Raw genomic sequence first — 23,568 nt, 5'->3', positions numbered from 1 at the left:
TGGGTGACAGAGTGAGACTCCATCTCAAAAAAAAAAAAAAAAATTATAGAAAAGTTGTTTAGAATGAATTATGTATTTATAATCTGAAATAAGAGATGGAATCTCACTCTGTCACCCAGGCTGGAGTGCAGTGGCATGATCTTGGCTCACCGCAGCCCCCGCCTCCTGAATTCAAGTGATTCTTGATCCTCAGCCTCCTGAGTAACTGGGATTTCAGGTGTGTACCACCATGCCCCGCTAATTTTTGTATTTTTAGTATGGGCAGGGCTTCACATGTTGGCCAGGCTGGTCTCCAACTCCTGGCCTCAAGTGATCACCCACCTTGGCCTACCAAAGTGCTGGGTTTACAGGTGTGAGCCACCATGCCTGGACTAAAATGAATGATTTGAGACAACATTTCTGAAAGATCACTGATCCTCCATTAAAATGCACTGCTTTCTCTTTCCTTTTCTAAGCATGTCTAGGGTTGTTTTATAATATGGAAATAATTTGTCAGTTTAACGACATTCAAGCTACAGAGACAACCTCCTTTTGACTTAATTAACCTTATTCTTAGAAATGTGTTAGTAGGCCAGGCGCAGTGGCTCACACCTGTAATCCTAGCACTTGGGAGGCCAAGGTGGGTGGATTACCTGAGGTCAGGTGTTCGGGACCAGCCTGACTAACATGGAGAAACCCCGTCTCTACTAAAAATTCAAAAGCCAGGCGTGGTGGCGCATGCCTATAATCCCAGCTTCTTGGGAGGCTGAGGCAGGAGAATCGCTTGAACCCAGGAGGCAGAGGTTGCAATGAGCTGAGATCAAGCTGTTGCGCTCCAGACTGGGCAGCAAGAGCGAAACCGTCTTAAAAAAGAAAAGAAAAAAAATGTGTTAGTATTGCTACTTTATTTACTGGTACATTACTTGCAAGTGTTATTATAAGATAAGTTAAATAAAGGACAGGAGTCAGGCCAATTAAAACCAAATAGTTGTTGGTTTGCTAAGTCTCTTGAAAGCAAAAAACAACAACAACGAAAAACCCTAAAATACAACTTTTGCCACCATTGGAGAAATTTTTAAATAAAATCTTTTGTTATAAAAGCCATAAAGCTTATTTGGAAAATTGGAAAATAGAGAAATTGAAAAAACTTATTACATAATAAATGGCATTTTATTATATTCATTTCAGGTTCCCCACCATGTTTTTTAATACTGTTGTAGTCACAATATATATGCAGTGTTGTCCTATTTATTTTTTCACTTAAGCATTTTTCATGTTATGACATAGTCTTCTAGTCATTATTTTAATGGCTAAATTATCCATCAGGTTGTATCATAAATTAACAGTTTTTCTATTAATAGACATTTAGGTTTGTTCTTTTTTCCCCTATTATTATGAATAGCGGGATAGTTAGGAGATTGTACTGTGTGTTCTTGAGCAAGTTTTTGATCTTTTGAAAGTACCTGCCTCAAAATTGTTTTGAGAACTAAGTGAAGTAATACATATAATGCATGTAGCACAGTGGTTATTCTGAGTACACAGTTCTCATTAAGTGCCGATTAATGTCAGTAGAATGAATCTCTCTCTCTTTTTTTTTTTTTTTTTTTTTTTTCTTTTTTTGAGACAGAATTTCACTCTTGTTGCCCAGGCTGGGGTGAAATGTGTGATCTCAGCTTACCGCAACCTCCGCCTCCTGGGGTCAAGCGATTTTCCTGCCTCAGCCTCCTGAGTAGCTGAGATTACAAGCATGTACCACCACACCTAGCTAATTTTTTGTATTTTTAGTAGAGACAGGGTTTTACCATGTTGGTCAGGCTGGTCTCGAACTCCTGACCTCATGATCTGCCCACCTTGGCCTCCTCCCAAAGTGCTGGGATTACTGGCACGAGCCACTGCGCCCAGCCTGGAATGAATATCTTAATGCATATAGCTTTTTACTATATTGAAAATTGTAGGATTAATTTTCTGTGATAGACTTAACTTGATTGAAGTCTGTGTACATTTTTATGGCTCTGAAATTGCTTTGTAAAAAGTTGTGTCGGCCGGGCATGGTGGGTCACACGTGTAATCCCAGCACTTTGGGAGGCTGAGGCAGGTGGATCACTTGAGGTCAGAAGTTCAAGACCAGACTGGCCAACATAGTGAAACCCTGTCTTTACTAAAAAAAAAAAAAAAAAAAAAAAAAAAGCCTTTAGTCCCAAGTACTCAGCAGGCTGAGGGAAGGGAATTGCTTGAATCTGGGAGGTCGCGCGGTTGGATTGAGCCGAGATCATGCCAGTGCACTCCAACCTGGGCATCAGAGTGAGACTCCATCTCAAAAAAGTTGTGTCGTGTAATAGTAGCATTTGTAGTAAAGTTACCAACTTCACTGCACTTTGCTGGCATTGGGAATTGCAATTACTTAAAATATTTAAGCTAATTTACAAGTTAATGAGATGGTTAAAAGTTTTAATTATATTTAGCTGAATCTTTTAGTAAGTGTTTACTACTTCTGTTTTCTGTTTTCTGAACTTTCTTTGTGTCTTTTTCTTTTCTTTCTTTGTTTTTTTTCTCTTATGAGATAGTCACGGTATATTGCTCAGACTGGTCTTGAACTCCAGGGCTCAAGTGATCCTCCTGCCTCAACTTCCCAAATTGCTGGGATTACAGGCTTGAGCCACTGCACCCAGCCTTCTCTATGTCTTTAGGAGCAAACTTCTAGGATGAAATTTAGAATGAATTCATTCATTAGCTTGACACCATGATGTACAAATCCCTGAATTTCCATTTCATTGTTAAAATGCCATTGTTTCATGATGTTCAGTTGGCTATAGAAAGATAGGTCATCTAATGTATTGATTTCCTAAATCTCATTTGCTTCTAATTCTCTACTGATACAAGAGTATCATTGTGGGACTTTTTGAAAAATTACAATATTACATAAAAGTGTTCTTTGAACAACAGCTTTTTATAAGATTATATTCTTTTCCAAAGAAAATAAAATAAGGAAAATTGAATGTTTATACTGTGTTGCTTATGTTCTTAAAATTTATTTCTATCTAAATAGGTATTTATAGTGATTAAAAACACAGACTTTAGAGTCAGACAGTCCTATGTTTAAATCCTGACTTTGTTGTTAACGTACTAGGTAACATTTGAACGTCAGCTTTTTCAGCTATAAAAATGAGAATAATATAATCCCTGCCTTACTGGGTTGTGACAAGTTAGATAATAGAAAGCATTAGCATATTGTACAACATAAAGAAAAGGCTTAATGCGGCTGGGAGTGGTGGTGTGTGCCTGTTATCCCAGCACTTTGGGAGGCTGAGACAGGTGAATCACAAGGTCAAGAGATCGAGACCATCCTGGCCAACATGGTGAAACCCTGTCTCTACTAAAAATACAAAAATTAACTGGGCGTGGTGGCGTGTGCCTGTAGTCCCAGTTACTCGGGAGGCTGAGGCAGGAGAATTGCTTGAACCCAGGAGGTGGAGGTTGCAGTAAGCTGAGATCGCGCCACTGCACTCCAGCCTGGGCGACAGAGTGAGACTCTGTCTCAAAAAAAAAAAAAGCTTAATGCATGTTAGCTATTATTAATAGTAATAAAATTATCCATTGTCTTAATACTTAGGGTGGGGTAGCCTGGTGCACTGGCTCATGTATTTAATCCCAGCACTTTTGAGAGGCCAAGATGGAAGGATCACTTGAGCCCAGGAGTTCAAGACCAGCCTGGGCAACATAGGGAGACCCTATCTCTACCAAAAAAAAAAAATTATCTGGTTGTGGTGGTGTATGCCTGTGGTCCCAGCTATTCAGGAGGTTAAAGTGAGAGGATTGCTTGAGCTTGGAAGGTCAAGGCTGTAGTGAGCTGTGATTGTGCCACTGTGCTCCAGCCTGGGTTACAGAGTGAGACCCTGTCTCAAAAAACAAAAAAAGCAGGATGGTTTCTATATATATATATATATGGTTTCTTTGTTTTCTCCCAACATTTCGAGATTTCTCTTTTTTTGAGACAGGGTCTCACTCTCGTTCAGGCTGGAGTGCAGTGGTGCAATTTTGGCTTACCACAACCTCTGCCTCCTGGGTTCAAGTGATTCTTCTGCCTCAGCCTCCCTACCTTTGTAATCCCAAAGGTAGCTGGGATTATAGGCATGCACCACCATGCCTGGCTAAATTTTTTTTTTTTTTTGAGGTGGAGTTTCATTCTTGTTGCCTAGGCTGGAGTGTAATGGCATGATCTCAGTTCACTGCAACCTCTACCTCCCAGGTTCAAACAATTTTCCTGCCTCAGCCTCCTGAACAGCTAGGATTACAGGCGCTTGCCAGCATGCATAGCTAATTTTTATATTTTTAGTAGTTTTGCCATGTTGACCAGGCTGGTCTTGAACTCCTGATCACAGGTGATCCACCCACCTCAGCTTCCCAAAGTGCTGAAATTACAGGCATGAGCTACCGTCCCTAGCCTACGCCCGGCTATCTTTTTTTTTTTTTTTTTTTGGTAGAGGTGGAGTTTTGCCATATTGGCCAGGCTGGTCTGAGCCGCCACACCATGCCTAAAAGGATTTCTTAAATATAAGTCACTTGTTTTGGGGAAGCTAACAGAATACTGGATGGTATCAATGAAATTCTCTTTAGTTATTGGAAAAAATTATGATGGGAACAAAAAAGGCATTTTTATTTCTATTATACTTTTTGTTTCCACTCAAAAAAGATTAATTTAGCATATTAGTTGTCAAATATAAAGAATAGCTACTGTATAGCCTAATAGTTGGCAGGTATTTTACTTTTTCAGATATTATAGAGTTGTCTGCCTTTATCAAATCCGAGTTTTATTTGAGTAATTACTCTGTGTGTATTTTTTAATTAGTTGTACTGTTTTCCTTTATTTATGAAGTATTTTATATGCATTATATAAAACAAAGAATAATGAAAGAAATAAATATCACCAATAATTCTAGAGATAATTGCCGTTAACACTTTAGCTGTTTTCCTTTATGTCTTTTTTTCTTTTTTCTGTTTTTTCTTTTGAGGCAAGGTCTCAACTTGTTGCCCAGGCTAGATGGAGTGCAGTGGCATGATCTCGGCTCACTGCAACCTCCAGCTCCTGGGTTCAAGTGATCCTGGTGCCTCAGCCTCCCAAGTAGCTGGGATTACAGGCACATGTGACTATGCCCGGCTAATTTTTGTATTTTTGGTAGAGATGGGGTTTTACCATGTTGACCATGCTGGTCTTGAAATCCTAACCTCAAGTGATCCACCTGCCTTGGCCTCCCAAAGTGCTGGGATTATAGGCATGAACCACCGTGCCTGGCTGTCTTTTTTTTTCAAGCCTATATATTTTACATGAATACCATTTTGCGTAGTGTATTTTTTATTTAAGCCTTTTTCATAAGAAGACTTTAGAAATATCATTTAAGAATAGTAATGGAGGTCCTAGCCAATGTAATAAGACAAGAAAAAGAAACAAGCCGTAGAGGTTGGAAAAGCAGAAATAAAACTGACTTTATTTGCAGATGACATGGCTGTTTATGTGCAGCATGCTGGGGAATTTGCAAAGTAACGTCTAGAACAAATATGTGAATTTAAAATGATCACTTTACAGAGTCAATGTATTACACAAAAAAGTTATTTTTATATACTAGCAGCAGATAATTGGAATAAAAATTTTAAACCTCTGTACTAGTATCAACAAACACCAAGCACTTAGAGATAAATTTAAAAAGTAAAAGATCTCCATGTTGAAACTACAAAACATTGCTGAGAGAAATTAAACAATAGGTGGAGAGATATACTGTGTTCATAGATTAGAAGATTGAATATTGCTAAGGTATTCCGTCTTCCCAAATTGATATATGCAACAAAGTCATAATGTCAGCAAACTTTTTATAGACACTGACAAACTCATCAAAAAATTTAAATGGATTAATAAATAAATATAGGAAGGTTGTAGGATACAAGGTTAAAATACAGAAGTCAGTCATTTTCTTAGATACTAACAATGAACAAGTAGAATTTGATATTTTAAAAAGTTACCATTCACATTAGCCCTCCAACAATGAAATACTTAGATTTAAATCTAACAAAATATATATAAGATTAATATGAGGAAAATGACAAATCACTGACGAAGTTATCAAAGAACTAAATTGTAAGATATTCCATGTTCATGGATAGGAAAACTATAGGAAGACTCATTATTGTCAAGATGTTTTTCTCAACTTGAGCTGTAGATTCAGTGCAATCCTGGTCAAAATCCCAGCAAGTTATTTTGTGGATATTGACAAACTGATTCTAAAATTTATATGGAGAGGTTGGGCATGATGGCTCACACCTGTAATCCCAGCATTCTGGGAGGCTGAGGTGGGAGATTCACTTCAACTCAGTAGTTCAATACCCCCCTGGGCAACATAGCAAGACCCCGTCTCTGCTAAAAAATTTAAAAATTAGCTGGGCATGGTGGCATGTGCCTGGAGTCCCAGCTACTCAGGGGGATCTTTTGAGCCCAAGACATCACTTCAATGAACCATGATTGCAGCACTTCACTCTAGCATGGGCAACAAAGCAAGGCTATCTCAAAAAATAAAAACATAAAGTTTACATGGAAAGAAAAAGACCCAGAATAGCCAACTCAATATTGAAGAATAAAGTCAGAGGACTGGCACTACCTGACTTCAAGACTTATAAAGCTGCAGTAATTAAGACACTGTGATATTGACAAAAGGATAAGTAAATACTTTTTTTTTTTTTTTGCTCAATTTTAAGTATTTTTAAATACTCAAGTACTTACAGTTACCTGCCTTAGGAGATTATTTTTGCTCTGAAAAGTTAGTTGTTAAGAAAAATTCAAGGAGAAAGAAATAGTCCCTTATATTTATCCACTTATTTATGATTTCTGGTGCTCTTCATTTCTTCTTGAATAGCTGGATTTTCATCTTCAGCCTGAAGAAAATTCTTTAGCAGATCTTCTAGCAGCAGATTATTTCATCATCTTTCTTAAAATGCCTTTACCTTAGCCTCATTTTAAAAGGATATTGCACTGGAATATCTGGCTCGATAGTTTTCTCCTTTTTAACATTTTGAAAGATGTTGTCAGTTGTCTTCTGGCCTTTATTGGGTTTGTGGGGTTTTTTTTGTTTTTGTTTTTGAGACAGTGTCTCGCTCTTTCACACAGGCCAGAGTGCAGTGGCACAATCTTGGCTCACTACAATCTCTGCCTCCCAGCTCAAATGATTCTTGTGACTCAGCCTCTGAATAGCACTGAGATTACAGTGGAATATCTCTCAATTTATATTTTTAGTAGAGACAGGGTTTTGCCATGTTGGCCAGGCTGGTCTTAAACTCTTGGCTTCAAGCAATCCACCTGGTTTGGCCTCCCGAAGTGCTGGGATTATAGGCATGAGCCACCACACCTGGGCCTGGGCTTTATTGCTTATGGTAAGAAGTCAGCTGTGATTCATATTATACTTTCTCTGTATATAATGTGTGATTTTCCTCTGGCTTCTTTCAATATTTTATCTTTATCTTTGGTTTTTATCATTTTGACTATTACATGCCTAGATGTGATTTTCTTTTCATTTATCCTTCTTTGTGTTTGCTGAGCTTTTCACATCTTAATATTTTTCATGAAATTTTAGGGAATTTTGTCCATGGTTTCTTTATGTTTTTCTTGTTCTATTCTCATTTTATTCTCCTATCCTCTTTCTGGGACTCCCATTACACATGTTTTAGACTGATTGATGTTTTCCTACAGATTCCTAAGACTTTATTCATTTTTCTTCAGTCTCTTTTTCTTTAATCTCCAGATTGGATAGTTTTTGTTATTTGTCTTCAGTGATTTCATTGACACGTGTCACCTCTAAATCTGCTATTAAACCTATCTAGTGAATTCTCCATTTCAATTATTTAACTTTTCAGTTATAGAATTTCCTTTTGGTTCCTTTTGTATAGTGTTAATTTATCTGCTGACCTTTCCTATCAGTTTACTCATTAAGGCTGCCTTTTAAGTCTCTGAACATATTTATAATAGATTATTTAAAGTCTTTCCTAAATGTAATATCTGTACCATGTCAGGATCTGTTTCTTTTCTTTTTTCAGAGACAGGGTCTCACCCTGTCACCAGCTGAAGTGCAGTGGCACAGTCATAACTCACTGCAGCCTCCAGCTCCTGGGCTCAGTGATCCTCCTGCCTCAGCCTCTTGAGTAGCTAGGACCACAGGCATGTGCCATCGCACCCAGCTAATTTTTTATTTATGTATTTTTTTTGGAGACAAGAGTCTTGCCATGTTGCCTAGCCTAGGCTCAAATATCTGGCCTCAAGTGATCCTCCTGCCTTGGCCTCCCAAAGTCTGGTATTATGGGCATAAGCCTGGCCCTCAGGTTCTGTTTCTATTAATTGCTTGACTGTGGGTTATCATGTCCTATTTCTTTGCATATCTAGTAAATTTTTGTTTCATACTGGGCAATATGATTATATTCTGTGTTGCATTTTCTATCTCTGGAGAGTATTTATTTTTTTTCTAGTAGGCTATGCACCTTGACCTTACGCAGACTTGTTTTTATGCATTTTAAAGGTTAGGTTTGTAGAAAGCCAATGCAGTTTTCAAACTTTTCGGATTTGATACCATTTAGCCTCCAAACTCTTATCTCCTCTGTGGATTTTATCAAGGCATAGCCTTAGACTTTTTTGGGATGGGTCTACAGCAGACCTTCATCTAGAGTATGGTTTTTATTACTAAAGCATTATCTGTGTTGCATCTCAGCTAGACACCAGCAGTTTTAACAAGGTCTCCCCCATTCTATCAAGGCCTGAAGGCCAACATTTTTCAGCACTGGAAAATCTTGCTAGTATTTTGTTCCATTCTCAACTTCATAGCACCTGCTCTTTGGGAAATTGCATATAGCCTCACTCTGCAAGGACTCATGGGGAGCTCCTACACAGGCTTTAATACTGAACTTTGTGCAGCTCCCTCTTCTCCAATGCCCTGCCCTGTAGATTCCAGGTACTTTCACAACTCCAAAATCTATTCTTTGCCTCTTCAGCTTAGTGGGACCACTGTGCTCTGCTTGCGTTTCACGTCCCTGTTCTGTGGATAGGAAAATTTCCCCATGTAGACATCTAGGGCAATTACAAGACTAACCTCATGAGTTTCCCTTCTCTCAAGGGATTGTAACCTTGTGCTATCTATCGTCCACTGCCTGAAAACAATCGTCTCATATATTTTATCCAGTTTTATAGTAGTTTTTGGTTTGAGGCCTTATTTGGTTATTTAATTAATGTGGGAGGAAAAGCCTCAGTACATGGTTTTGCTACGTGTTCGTAATGTCATCTGATTGAAATTTTTCTGTCTACTTTAACAGTTGAAGACCTATGTGAAGAGGTGGCTTGATACTGATAATGATCTCTCATTCTTTCTCCTTGTCCCCACATGATCTCGGCAAAAAATGTAAATTCATCTTTAAATGGACACGGTGGTTTGTTTAGTGGTTCTTTGAGTGAGGACTGGGGGATGGTAAACATTTTAAGTCTCTCATTTTGTAATGGTAGTTTGGCTCTCTTAAAAGTTCAGATTTGGGAAATGCCAGATATAGGTGATGGGGAGGAAGGCAGCAAATCACACCACCATGTGTGTACCTGTGCAGCAATCTTGCATGTCCTTCACATGTACCCCAAAACCTAAAATGCAATTAAAAAAAAAAAAAAGTTCAGATTTGGCTGGGTGATGTGGCTCATGCCTGTAATCCCAGAACTCTGGGAGGCTGAGGCAGGAGGATCTCTAGAGACCAGCCTGGGCAACATAGTGAGATCCTGTATCTACAAAAAATTATGAAAATTTCCCTAAGCAGTTTAATATGAAGAAAAAAAATTAGCTAGGCATTGTGTACACCTGTAGTCCTAGTGAGTTGGGAGCCTGAGATAGGAGGATCCTTTGATCCCAGGAGTTGGAGGCTGCAGTGAGCTATGATCACACCACTGCACAAAGCCTGGGCCACAGAACATGACCCTCTTTCAGACAGACAGACAGACAGACAGATAGATAGATAAAGTAAGTAAGTAAGTAAAAAAAAAATCCAGATTCAAAGTTACTTCAGGTCTCTGAAGATAGTACTGGATCACCTTCTGGCATTTAACGTTGCTAACTCGTGTTTTTTGCTAATTTAATTTTTTTCTGGTAGCTTATAGGGTTCTGCTTATCCTTGTTATTGTGGGTTTCATTGTGATGTGTTAACTGTGTGGCTTTTTTAGTTTTTGATTTTGCCTTGTTTTTTAGAAATTTATCCTGCTTGACATTTGATAAATTTGTTCAAATAGCACTTATATCTGTCCTTACTTTATATTTCTCAGTCATTATTTCTTTTGGATCTATTTTTAATGTATTTTGCCTTTTCTTATTTTAATTGATATAAAATTCATATACCATAAACACAACCATTTTAAAGTGTACAATTAGTGGGTTTTAGTGTATTTTCAGGGTTGTATAACTATGGCTTTTTTTGGCAGGGTCTCACTCTGTCACCCAGGCAGGGATGCGGTGGTGTGATCATGGTTCACTGCAGCCTCGACCTCCTGGGCTCAGGTAATCCTCCCACCTCAGCCCTCCTAGTAGTTGGGACTACAGTTGTGTACCACTGCACCTAGTTATTTTTTTGTATTTTTTATAGAGATGGGGTTTCGCCACGTTGCGCATGGTGGTCTCAAACTCCTGGGCTCAAGCAGTCCTCCCACCTTGGCTTCCCAAAGTGCTGTGACTATTGGCATGAGCCATTGTTTCCTGCCTGTGTAACTGTTATCACTATCTAATTCCAGTACATTTTCATCTTTAAAAAGGAACCGTGTACTCATTAGCAATCACTCCTATTACTTTCATTTTCTATGCCTTGGCAAACACTAATCTACTTTCTGTCTCTGGCGATTTGCTTATTTTGGATATCTCATATAAATGGAATCATACAATATGTAGCATTTGTGTCTGAGTTCTTTAAGCATTATGTTTTCAAGATTTATCCATGTTGTTGCATGTAACAGTACTTAATTTCTTTTTAAGGCTGAATACTCCACATTTTGTTAAGCTCTTCATCGTTTGATGGTCATTTGGGTTGTTTCCACTTTTGGCTATTATGAGTAATCCTGCTATGAACATTCATGTACTAACTTTTCTTTTAAATTTGCTCTTCTACTGTGTCCAATCTAAGCATACATATAGTTTTAATTTCAAACACTATATCTTTAATTTTTAGAAATTAAATATCTAATTTCTATATTAAAATAAAAATTAAAGTATCTTTAATTTTTTTTTTTTTTTGAAAGTCTTGCTCTGTCCTCCAGGCTGGCGATCTTGCTCACTGCAACTTCTGCCTTCTGGGGTCTAGCAATCCTCCTGCCTCAGCCTCCCAAGTAGGTGAGATCATAGGCACCTGCCATCACACCCGGCTAATCTTTTTTGTATTTTTAGTAGAGATGGGGTTTCGTCATGTTGGCCAGGCTGGTCTTAAACTCCTGACCTTGGGTGATCCACTTGCCTCTGCCTCCCAAAGTGCTGGGACCACAGGCGTGAGCCACTGTGCCAGCCAATTTATAAGATTTCTAATACCCCATTACTTTCTGTTTAATTTACAACAGTGTTTCCTTGTTTCATGGCTTCTTTTACTTTTTGAAGGTATAAAATATAGATACTTATTTTTAAATCTCTCCCAGATTGTTCCATTAACTTTATTTTCTTAGGTGTAAATGCATTGGTTGATATGTATTATAGTTTTCATAGTATTAATCTTCTTTGCCTGGTAATTTTTAATTAAGAGCTGTTTATGATCTGTTTAACCAGAACACATTTTGTTTTGACAACTGTCCTGTAGGAGGCTCTCTGAGAGTCACTGAGCCTTAGCCTTGTATGATGTATACCTAGAATTAATTTTTGTATGGGTGGTAAAATGTGAAGCTCTCGCATCTTAATAGATTATATAGTTCTGAGTCCTTTCACCACTTACATGAAATGGCTCTATGTCCTTCATCTCACATCAGTGAGGCTGCTACCAGAACCCCCTTGGCTGTAACTAACATTCAGGTAGACAGGTAGTGTGCCTCTAGCCTTTGTTCATATATTGGTCTCTTGCTTAGACCTCCTGTGTGTGTCTCTTGCTCTTAAACCTGTGAGTGTTACAGTATTAGCTCTATGTTCCTAGTCTAGGCCAAATATCATGCATCATTTTAGTTCTTGTCTACTATTGTGGAATCTCTCTTTCGTTCCCTTTTTGTTGTTCTTTTCAAAGAAGGGGGAAGAAGAACACCTTTCCATTTCTGGTCTATGAAGATTTATCTTTTCTGGCTGAGTAAGGTGTCATATACCTGTAATCCCAGCACTTTGGGAGGCCAAGGCAGGCAGATCACTTTTTGAGAACATCTTGGCCAACATTGCAAAACCCCTTCTCTATTAAAAAGATAAAAATTAGCCAGGCATGGTAGCGCACACCTGTGATCCTAGCTACACAGGAGGCCGAGGCATGAGACTATCTTGAACCTGGGAGGCAGAGGTTGTAGTGAGCCAAGATCGCGCCACTGCACTCCAGCTTGGGCAACAGGGCAAGACTCTATTTAAAAAAAAAAAAAAATTCTGTTTTCTTTTTTTCTCACCATAACTATGTATTTATTAAGATTTAAAAATTCTTGTATTATTTTATATGTTTGAACAGGAAGGTGATAGCATATACTCGATTTATCTTGAAATCAAAGGCTTTTATTTAGTTATTATTTCACCTTTTTACATTTAACTCTGGTCAATCTATCTGGATTTGTGTGTTTGTGTATGTGGAGTGAGACTATTGAAATTGATTTCCCCCCAAATAGCTACATAATTTATTATAAATTATTATTAAGATTTCCAAAGAATTCAAAGTTATTTATAAACCTTTTCTCATATATCCACATTTACCCCATTTCTGTACTGTCTTACTAATCAAACTGAAATATTCAGATATAATTTTTTCTTATTTCACAGAATGGTAATTGAATCACAGAAAAAGGGGGTTGCCTTAGGTCAGAAAGTTGATCAGTGGCAAAAGTGAAGATTGATGTAAGACATCAAGATTGATAGCTAATTTTCTTTCTTTCTTTTTATTTTTCGAGATTGAGTTTCACTCTTGTCACCCAGGCAGGAGTGCAATGGTGCGATCTTGGCTCACTGCAACCTCCACCTCCTGGGTTCAAGCGATTCTCCTGCCTCAAACTCCTGAATAACTGGGGTTGCAGGCACCCACCACCATGCCCTGCTAATTTTTTATACTTTTATAGGATGAGGTTTCACCATGATGGTCAGGCTGGTCTCGAACTCCCAGCTTCAGGTGATCCACCTGCCTCGGCCTCCCAAAGTGCTGGAATTACAGGCGTGAGCTGCCAGGCCCAGTCGTTAGCTAGAATTTGATTTGGGAATGTCTACACTTTTTTTTTAAAGCATTATGAGATATGTAGCATGAAACTTGTGCTGTTATTGTAGGGCATATTTTTTTAATCATCATTAGGTTTTCAAAGTTTAATTCTTGTGTAATATCAACATTGTCAACATCATTAACAGAGCAGGCCAGGTGCAATGGCTTATGCCTATAATCCCAGAAATTTGGGAGTTCAAGGCGGGCAGATCACCTGAGGTCAGGAGTTTGAGACCAGCCTGGCCGGCATGATGAAACCCAACTCTACTAAAAAAACACAAATTAGCCAGGCATGGAGGTGTGCACCTGTAATACTTGCTACTCAGGAGGCTGAGGCAGGAGAATCGCTTGAACGTGGGAGGTGAAGCTTGCAATGAGCTGAGATTGCACCACTGCCCTCCAGCCTGGGCAACACAGCAAGACTCTGTCTTTAAAAAAAAAAAAAAAAAAAAAAAAGGAAAGTAAATCTTGCAGATACATGTAGAGGAAATAGGGATGGCATTTTGTAAAATAAGAGATAGGAGACTTGGTTTTTCCCTTGTAATATGAGTGACATGGTATAGAGAAGAAGAAAGATGGTACATACTTGGTTGTTTTCTTCGTTGTTGATGATTCAGGACTTGTCGATGCTTTATAGAAAGATAGTTCTGATTCAATACATGCAAGTATACCAAGTGGTTAATCCACAAATTAAATTGGTAAGAGTTTAATTTTCTTTTTTAAAGACAACCTCATTAAAGAACATGCTATATAAGGTACATGCTGGGCTGGGCATGATGGCTCACACCTGTAATCCCAGCACTTTGGGAGGTCAGGATGGGCAGATCACTGGAGACCAGGAGTTTGAGACTAGACTGGCCAACATGGTGAAACCCTTCTCTACTAAAAATACAAAAAAATAAGCCGGGCATGGTGTCACATACCTCTAATCCCAGCTACTTGGGTGGCTGAGGCATGAACATCACTTGAACCCAGGAGGTGGATGTTGCAGTGAGCTGAGATAACACCACTGCACTCCAGCCTGGGTGACAGAGTAAGACTCCATCTCACAAAAAAAAAAGAAAGAAAGGTATTTGCCTGAGAGTCACTCTTGAATTTTTCAGGCTTCAGCTCTAAATTAGTTCATGTACTAGACTTAGGTTTATTAAATAATGAATTGATTTATTTAAAAATACAAGAATATCAGAACTATCAGTTCTGAAGCTATATGGCATTAAACATTACCTTGTGGAAATTAACAGAAAATAAAAATTGATTTAGCAAATGAAAAAAATTGAAAAGATGAGATTAAATGTCCTAATCCCATAAAGTAATTCTAAATGTTCAAGCAATTTGCTGATTCATAGCACTTTCCAGTCATATTTTAAATCTTGTAGATAATCTTTTCATCAGGGAAAAGCCTTCTTGGCTCACCAGTTTAATAAACAAATCCAGAAATCCTGGTGCTTATCCAAACTGCTTGTTTGACTTTGTTGCCATTTCTTCTCACACAGAAATACAGTCCATACTGCCTGGAATCTCTGCAAAGCTGACTTGGACTTCAGAGGAAAGCAGCTATTCTCAGGACATGACAGGAGTAACACCCTTCCAGATGATTTTTGAGGCAGGTTTTGTTGTGGTCTTATAAATTACTCATGATTTCATTCTTATTTTTCTGCAAATCTAGTAACAGAAAGAAAAGCCTAGATCCATCATAGTTCCAAGTTGAAATGAAATAAGGCATTGGCTCCCAAACTTGCCTGTACAGACATTAGATCGCCTAGGAGTTCCAAAAATACTGTCATCTGTGTCCCATTCTGAGTGATTGTGACTTAATTGGTCTGGGTATGATACTTATTAGTCTTCTTGGGCTGCCATAGCAAAATACCACAGACTAGATAGCTTAAGCAATAGAGATTTATTTTCTCACAGTTCTGGAGGCTAGACATCCAAGATCAGTGTGCTGTCAGTGCTGGCTTCTGGTGAGGCCTTTCTTCCTGGCTTATAGACTACTGCCTTGTTACTGTGTCCTTATGTGGTTTTTCTCTGCGTGTGCCTGAAAAGAAAGAGATCTCTAGTGTCTCTTTATTTTTATTGAATTTTTTTTTTTAGAGATGTGGTCTTGCTATGTTGCACAAGCTGAAGTGTAGTGGCTATTCACAGGTATAGTCATAGCATGCTACAGCCTTGAACTCCTGAGCTCAAGTGATCTTCCTGTGTCAACCTGCCAAGTAGCTGGTAGCTGGGACTACAGGTGGGGACTAGTGGCACCTGGCTCTGGTGTATCTTTTTATAAGGACACCAGTGCTATTAAGACCTAGGATGAGGGCCCTACCCTTATGACCTCATTTACTCTGAATAACTTCCTGAGGGCCCTACTTCCAAATACAGTCACCCTGGGGCTTAGGACTTCAGCAGATGAATTTTGAGGGACACAATTCAGTCCATAACAGTATGGCCTAGGCTTTGGAACATTATTACTAATATACAGAACCAATGAAACAAACCCTTATTTGAATTTAGATCTCCTAATAAAATAAAAAGTGACTCTCCATGCAGATCTTACTTGGATACATTTTTATTAGTTTGGCTTAGAGATCTTTTTATTGACTTATTTGTGGTCCAGATTTATGAGAGTGATAATTCACTCTCCATTCCCTTTAACAGTTCTTTCATCTCCTATTTTCCTTACTTAGAGTTGGTGGAGACATAATGAATTGCAGTGCTTTAAACATTCTCCCAGGAAGCTGTTGGGCAGCCTTTCTCCATGTTTGAATAATTACACGCTCATTCTGAAAGAAATGGGTATGCAACAGGACAACAGATATTCCTGGCTGTGCCTTATCTTCTTTAGGAGAATGGAGGGTGAACAATCTGGAGCAATTAATGGTTAGTCAGCTCTGAAGCTGTTCATGTCAAGTAGCAATAAAAAGGTGATTCCAGTGAACCAAGAAGGGCAATTCTGGGAAATGAGGTTCTGTATTTTAGTCAGCCTGAACAAGCAATAATTTGTATGCATAATATTTATATAAATTATTTAAGTCTCCTGACAAGTTTGTGAAGTGGGTAGGATGAGGATTATCACCCCATTTTACAGACCAGAAAGTTGGGACTCAGAGAACTTGACTGACTCTCCCAGTGTCATACAAAAGTTAAGTGGCAGAATTAGAACTTGAACCAAAGTCTGACTCATATAGATCAGGGCTATTTCAATATTTATTTATTCATCCAGACACGTGTGTTTGTTCAAGTCAGTGTCAGTGAGCTAGGTACTGTCTGTAGTTACAGCGTCTTAAGATACATTACTTGGTCCCAAGGAACTTGTAATATAGATAGATCAAGAAGTAAACGCATAATTACAATATGGGGTGATTTACAGGATGGATGATAGAAGCAAGCACTGAATGCTATGTTAGTGTGGAGGAAGGGCACCTAAACCATGGGAAGAGGTCAAAGTCAGGAGATCTTGATGAGACTGAAAAACAGATTTGCTGGGTGTAGGAGATTCTGACACTTGAAAGAATAGGAAGTTGTTATCAGAGTGATAAAGTTTCTGTCTCTCTTTTTTTTTAAATTGCAAAAATAGTGTTTCCCTCAGAAAAGTCAAAGTATGATCAAAACAGATACTTAAAATACACATAATTTGGCCTTTCAAGGCAGTCATTATTAATATCTTGGTGTACATCTTTTCACAATAGAGTGGGAAATTGCAAGTTAAGATTTTCAGAATGGAACAGTTCTAAGCCGTGGCCATGGAAATAGGTTGCTGGGACCGAGTGGAGATCAGGGTCATTATTGTTGAAAAGGTCAGGGAATTGTGAGACTAAGTTGATGCTTGGGCTAGTTATCTGCTTGGATATGGGTATCAGTCAAGATGATGACAGCATGTGGAGTACAGAGGAAAACTGTGAGCTTCGTGACCAGGAGTCAGCTGGTGATGGAGGTAAAAGAATAGTATAGTCAGACGGCATTAGCCTCAAGGGAACAAGGATTTCCTCATGCATTTCTTCCATTATATCTCATTGTTTTGGATACGGTGCAGCTATTTAAACAATATTTGAATGAAAAGAATGAGAAGAAATAAAAAGAAGATTGTAAAAGATTTCATCATTTATGCCTCAATTGAGGAGAAAGGTTAAATAGCAAGGTTCACGGCAAAGACTAACAGACATCCAAGCCTATAATAAATGAGTCATTAATTTGGGCATGCAAGGAAAGTTAATCGCAAGGAAGACTAAGGAAAGTTTCATTTAGGAGAGATATTGGGCTTTGCGTTTATGCCCACAGCTAGTCTTGCATCTTGAGGTTCATTAGGCCAGGTAACATGTCCCTCCAAAAGCAATCTCATTTTATAAGATCTTCTTGACAGCTTTGTCCAGTTTAATATTTTTGTAATAATACTAAATGATCAAGTGAATGGAGTTATACATATATACTTACAAACACATATATGCACAAACATATCTATATATTTATACATCTATAATTCTGTGTGTATGTATCTAAAGTGAGGGGGGAAGAGAGATTGAGACTTTCTTCTAGAATGTAATATAAAGGGCTCATGACTGCATAAGTTCATATTTGAAAACATACTTATATATTCTATCATATAATTAGACATACTTAAAGGTGAAGGCTAAAACCATGCGATTTAATAGCGGTTTCTGCTGTGTAGGGGTGGCAGTATCCATTTTTTTCATAACAGTACATAAGTAAGTTCAGTGCTTCTGTAGGTATGTCAGGCTCGGATACTGGGTCTCTAACACCCAACACCCAATTGTAAAAGGCTTTGTCATCTCTCTCTTCCTCTCTCTAATAATTCTATGAGTAGATCTGAAAAGTGGCTAGTTGTGTTGTATTAACTATCCTCTCTGACCTGACATTAGTCACTTTATCCTAACTCTGGGTTAGGTGTCAGTTCTTCTGGTGTGTTCCTTTAGCACCTCATTTATCTAAATTTCACATTGCCATATAAATTAGTCTTTCACTTCTACTGAACTGTGAACTCTTCTAATTCAGAGATTGTCATTATTTATTTTTATAGGCCAGGTACATAATAAGCCACATTAATATTTTATGAGCGAGTAAATGCATATATTGAGTAGCCGTACATAAGCATTGCTCTATAAAAAATAATGATGGATTATATATTATCCGATTCAGATAGCTACCTGCATACACAGAAAATGAACATTTTTGGAGAGGCAACATTGCATAATAGAATGTGGAGTGTGGAGTTAGTCAGTTCTAGGTCTGAATCCCAGTGCTGCTACTTAACTAGCTGTGTGTGACCTTGGACAAGTTAATTAGCTTATTGAATCTCATTATCTTCTATAAAATGGGGTTATTTCTTACTTGCATAGAAACTGCTTGGCATGTAGCAAGTATTCAGTAAATATAATCATTCATTGTAGCCTCTCTCCAGTAGTTGCTCAAGGAACTTTCACTTCAGCTGTCTCACTGTTAGATGTAATTAGCCCTCTCTATGATACGCCCTATAATCACCAAGTTTACAAAGGTTTGAAACTGTTCCAAGAAGTTGTTTTGGAAATGGTAAGTACAGAAAATGCTTTAAAAACTATTGCTTTTTTATTGTTTAAACATTTTATACTAAAATTTTAAAAATGAAGGATGTGACTACGATATATATACTGACTACAGTTATTATTTAATTACCACTATTTACATGCATGAATAATCCTAGACGTGTTTACAGAATTTTCTAATAATCCCCCATCTGTTTTTGTAATTTTTTTTTTTTTTGAGGCGGGGTCTCACTCTGTCACCCAAGCTGGAGTGCAGTGGCATAATCTCAGCTTACTGCAACCTCCACCTCCCAGGTTCAAGTGATTCTCGTGTCTCAGACTCCAGAGTAGCTGGGATTACAGGAGCATGCCACCATACTTGGCTAATTTTTTTTGTATGTTTTTAATAGAGGTGGGGTTTCACCATGTTTGCCTGGCTGGTCTTGAACTCTTGACCTCAAGCACTCCTGCCTCGGCATCCCAAAGTGCTGGGATTACAGATGTGAACCACCATGCCCGGCCCATTTTTGTAATAATTTTTTCAAATAATTTTTTTTTTTTTTTTTTTGAGACGGAGTTTTGCTCTTGTTACCCAGGCTGGAGTGCAATGGGGCGATCTCGGCTCACCGCAACCTCCGTCTCCTGGGTTCAAGCAATTCTCCTGCCTCAGCCTCCCGAGTAGCTGGGACTACAGGCATGCGCCATCATGCCCAGCTAATTTTTGTATTTTTAGTAGAGACGGGGTTTCACCATGTTGACCAGGATGGTCTCGATCTCTTGACCTCGTGATCCACCCGCCTTGGCCTCCCAAAGTGCTGGGATTACAAGCATGAGCCACCGCGCCCGGCCTTCAAATAATTTTTTTAAATCCCAAGCTATTGCCACAGTTCTTGACTTCTTTTTCAGTGTACTTATAAAAAACATTTTAAGGCTGGATGTTATGCCTGTAATTCTAGTGCTTTGGGAGGCGAAGGTGGGAGAATTGCTTGAGGCCAAGGGTTTGAGACCAGCCTGGGCAACATAGTGAGACCCTGTCTCTATAGAAAATTAAAAATTAGCCGGTATGGTGATGCACACTTGTAGTCCCAGCTACTTGGGAGACTGAGGTGGGAGGATTGCTTGAGCCCAGGAGTTCGAGGTTGCAGTGAGCTACAATCATGTGACTGCATTCCAGCTTGGGTGACAAAGCAAGACCCTGTTTCTATAAATTTTTTAAAAAGCATAGTAATAAAATAAAATATTGTAATATTTTATCCTTATATATTTGTGTGTTTCTTCATTTTGTGTTATCAAATTTTTATGTTTGGGACCATTTTTCTTTTTAACGTATACCTAGTACATGGCTCTATATTCTCTCAAACAACTGATTTCTCATTGTATTTCTTCTTTCATTTTTTTGGACTTCTGTATTTTCTAGGAGGCTGTTTCTAACTTTTGTTTTAGAAATACTATAGTAGTGAGTCAGTATAGGTAAGTGGTTAATGCTAAAGATTTAGAGCCAGATCAGCCTGGCTAACCTTGAACAAGCTGTTTAACCTTTTTGAGACTCTTTTGTAAAATATATATTTTTATTTTCCTTCGTTTTTAAAAATCCAGATCCTGCATAATCTTTTATTTATAAAATTTGGGTACCTAATAGAATTTTTATGAAGTTTAAATTAGGTAATATAAACAAGATAACTTTGGCACCATTCCTGGAGTAAAGTCTTCACCTAGTGGTAAATCTTATATTTGTAGGGAAGTGTTTGTAGTGTATTGGAAAGAGCATGGGCAGCTGATATTAGAAAGACTTAAGGTCACTCACACAACAAAAAAACAAAGACTTATGGTCAAGTTCTGGCTGCGTAACTGAACAACTAAGTGACCTTAGGCATGTTGCTTAACTTCTCTGAGCCTTTAAAAAAAAAAATCTAAGAAGGGGCCAGGTGCGGTGGCTCACATCTGTAATCCCAGCAATTTGGGAGGCCAAGGTGGACAGATCACCTGAGGTCATGAGTTTGAGATCAGCCTGGCCAACATGGCAAAACCCCATCTCTACTAAAAATACAAAAACAGCCAGGCCTGGTGGTGTACACCTGTAATTCCAGCTACTCGGGAGGCTGAGGTAGGAGGATCGCTTGAACCCGGGAGGTGGAGGTTGCAGTGAGCTGAAATCACACCATTGCACTCCAGCCTGGGCAACAAGAGCAAAACTACATCTCAAAAAAAAAAAAAGAGAGAGAGATTGCAATACCTACCTTATAGGATTATTGTGAGGTAGTATATATATAGCACCTACATAATACTTATCACATAGTAGGTATTCAATGAGTCGTATCTGTTATTGTTACCATGTATAATGTACACTTTCTTTTCTTTTTTTTTTTTTGAGACAGAGTCTAGCTCTGTCACCTAGGCTGGAGTGCAGTGGTGCCATCTCGATTCACTGCAACCTCCACCTCCCAGGTTTAAGCAGTTCTCCTACCTTAGCCTCCTGAGCAGCTGGGATTACAGGCACATGCCATCATGCCCGGAAAATTTTTATATTTTTAGTAGACATGAGGTTTCACCATATTGGCCAGGCTGGTCTTGAACTCCTGGCCTCAGGTGATTCGCCCACCTGGGCTTCCCAAAGTGCAGGGATTATAGGCATGAGCCACCACACCCAGCCTACACTTTCAAATATATGGATCCTTAAAACAGTTCTGCCAGGTCAAAGGGGGCAGGTTTTTATAATTTTTTTGTTTTATTTTAAGACGGAATCTTGTTCTATCACCCAGGCTGGATTGTAGTGGCATGATCTCGGCTCACTGCAACCTCTGCCTCCTGGGTTCAAGTACTTCTTCTGCCTCAGCCTCTTGAGTAGCTGGGATTACAAGGTGTGTGCACCACCACACCTGGCTAATTTTTTTTTTTTTTTTTAAATATGGAACGCTTCACGAATTTGCGCGTCATCCTTGCGCAGGGGCCATGCTAATCTTCTCTGTATCGTTCCAATTTTAGTATATGTGCTGCCGAAGCGAGCACTTTTTTTTGTTTTTTTGTGTTTTTTTGTATTTTTAGTAGACACGGGTTTCACCATGTTGGTCAGGCTGGTCTTGAACTCCTGACCTCATGATCTGCCCACCTCAGCCTCCCAAAGTGCTGGGATTACAGGTGTGAGCCACTGTGCCTGGCCGAGGAGGTAGGTTTTATTCCTGTGTTGGAGACTAGGAAATGAGATCCAGAGCAGTGATTTTTTATTTGTGAGTAGTTAATTTTTATTTTTTTATTTTTTTAAACAGAACCAGTACTAGAACACAGGTCATCTGACTTTTGGCTTTTTGCTCTACAGCTTTTCCTTATAAATAAATGTTTGGATTAATGGATTGATGTCAAAGATAGATTTCTTTTAGTGTTTGCTCCTTCATCTCCACTCAGATACTTTTTTGAAATTTATTTTTTAAAAAGCATCACTCAGATTCTTAATACCGATTGTTCCAAAGCCTTTAGGGTGGTAGAGTTATTCTTATCAACTCCAATCTGAATTACTTTTAAATTTGTCCCCAAAGGTGGTTTTGACATTATGAGTTTTACTCTGATCTTTGTTCTTGTGTCTCCTGAGGTTCCATGTAATAGATACTCTAGCCCAAGAAGTGATGGCTATTTAGGTTTTCTTTTGCATACCATTCTCATTCCCAAAGATGCCTCCCCTTGGATGTTCAAAAAGCTTTCTGAGGTATAGTTACTTTTAGAAGAGGAAATGCCATAATTTAATTCATTTGTGCTCTTAAGATTGTGTATGTCTGGTCGGTGTTTTTCTTGTGTTATTACAGGTGGATGAAAAGCCCAGAACTTTGATGACAGATTGTCTGGTTATAAAGCATATTTTACGTAAAATCATCATGGTGCACCCTAAGGTAAGCTGTTCTTTTGTACAATAATGATTCTCTTCTTTAAGTCATATGTTTTCCAGAGACCTTTACTCTGTAGGACATAGGCAAATATGATTGATTCATTTTCTTTCAGTGAAGATGATTAAAATATTTAATATTTGAGGGCATGGTGGCTCATGCCTGTAATTCCAACACTTTGGGAGGCCAAGGCAGGAAGATCGCTTGAGTCCAGGAATTTAAGACCAGCCAAGGCAACATAGTGAGACCCTGTCTCTACAAAAATAATTTTTTTTAATTAGCCGGGTGTAGTGGTGAGCTCCTGTAATCCCAGCTCCTCAGGAGGGTGAGGTGAGAGGATTGCTTGAGCCTAGGAAGTTGAGGCTGCAGTGAACCATGATTGTGCCACTGCCCTCCAGCCTAGATGACAGAATGGGACCCTGTCACAGGAGAAAAAAAAAAAAAAAAAAAGATAATTTTTTTTTGAGATGGAGTCTCTCTCTGTTGCTCAGGCTGGAGTGCAGTGGCACGATTTCTGCTTACTACAGCCTCCACATTTTAGGTTCAAGTGCTTCTCCTGCCTCAGCCTCCTGAGTAGCTGGGACTACAGGCAAGTGCCACCAAGTCCAGCTAATTTTTGTATTTTTAGTAGAGACAGGGTTTTACCATGTTGGTCAGGCTGGTCCTGAACTCCTGACCTGGTGATCCACCCACTTCAGCCTCCCAAAGTGCTGGGATTACAGGCGTGAGCCACCTTGCCTGGCTAAGACAACTTTCAGTTTTGAATTGATTTGGTTTTATGTCCTTAAGACATTTTTTTTTTTTTTTTTTTTAAGAGA

General features: G+C 38.7%; 1 protein-coding gene and 1 non-coding gene across 4 annotated transcripts in view; one reads left to right on the top strand and one right to left on the bottom strand.

The window, feature by feature from the left end:
- The window catches only part of CUNH11orf80 (chromosome unknown C11orf80 homolog), a 106,682-nt gene that overhangs the window by 38,874 nt on the left and 44,240 nt on the right, over window positions 1-23,568 (top strand). For all 3 annotated transcript variants that reach the window (XM_032282710.1, XM_032282712.1, XM_032282711.1), the window contains exons 4-5: window positions 14,868-14,977; window positions 22,673-22,756. In XM_032282710.1, coding sequence (XP_032138601.1) covers window positions 14,868-14,977; window positions 22,673-22,756 — 194 coding nt within the window. The remainder of the gene's footprint in view (window positions 1-14,867; window positions 14,978-22,672; window positions 22,757-23,568) is intronic.
- LOC116555248 lies at window positions 21,778-21,884 on the bottom strand. The gene has a single exon (XR_004270447.1). It is a non-coding gene; the product is annotated as a U6 spliceosomal RNA (small nuclear RNA).

The sequence above is a fragment of the Sapajus apella genome, unplaced genomic scaffold, assembly GCF_009761245.1.
Source record: "Sapajus apella isolate SASKATOON/1434 unplaced genomic scaffold, GSC_monkey_1.0 scaffold14, whole genome shotgun sequence".
Lineage (NCBI taxonomy): Eukaryota > Metazoa > Chordata > Mammalia > Primates > Cebidae > Sapajus > Sapajus apella.
Note: the sequence above shows the minus strand (reverse complement) of the source record. Positions and strands in the feature narration are given on the sequence as shown.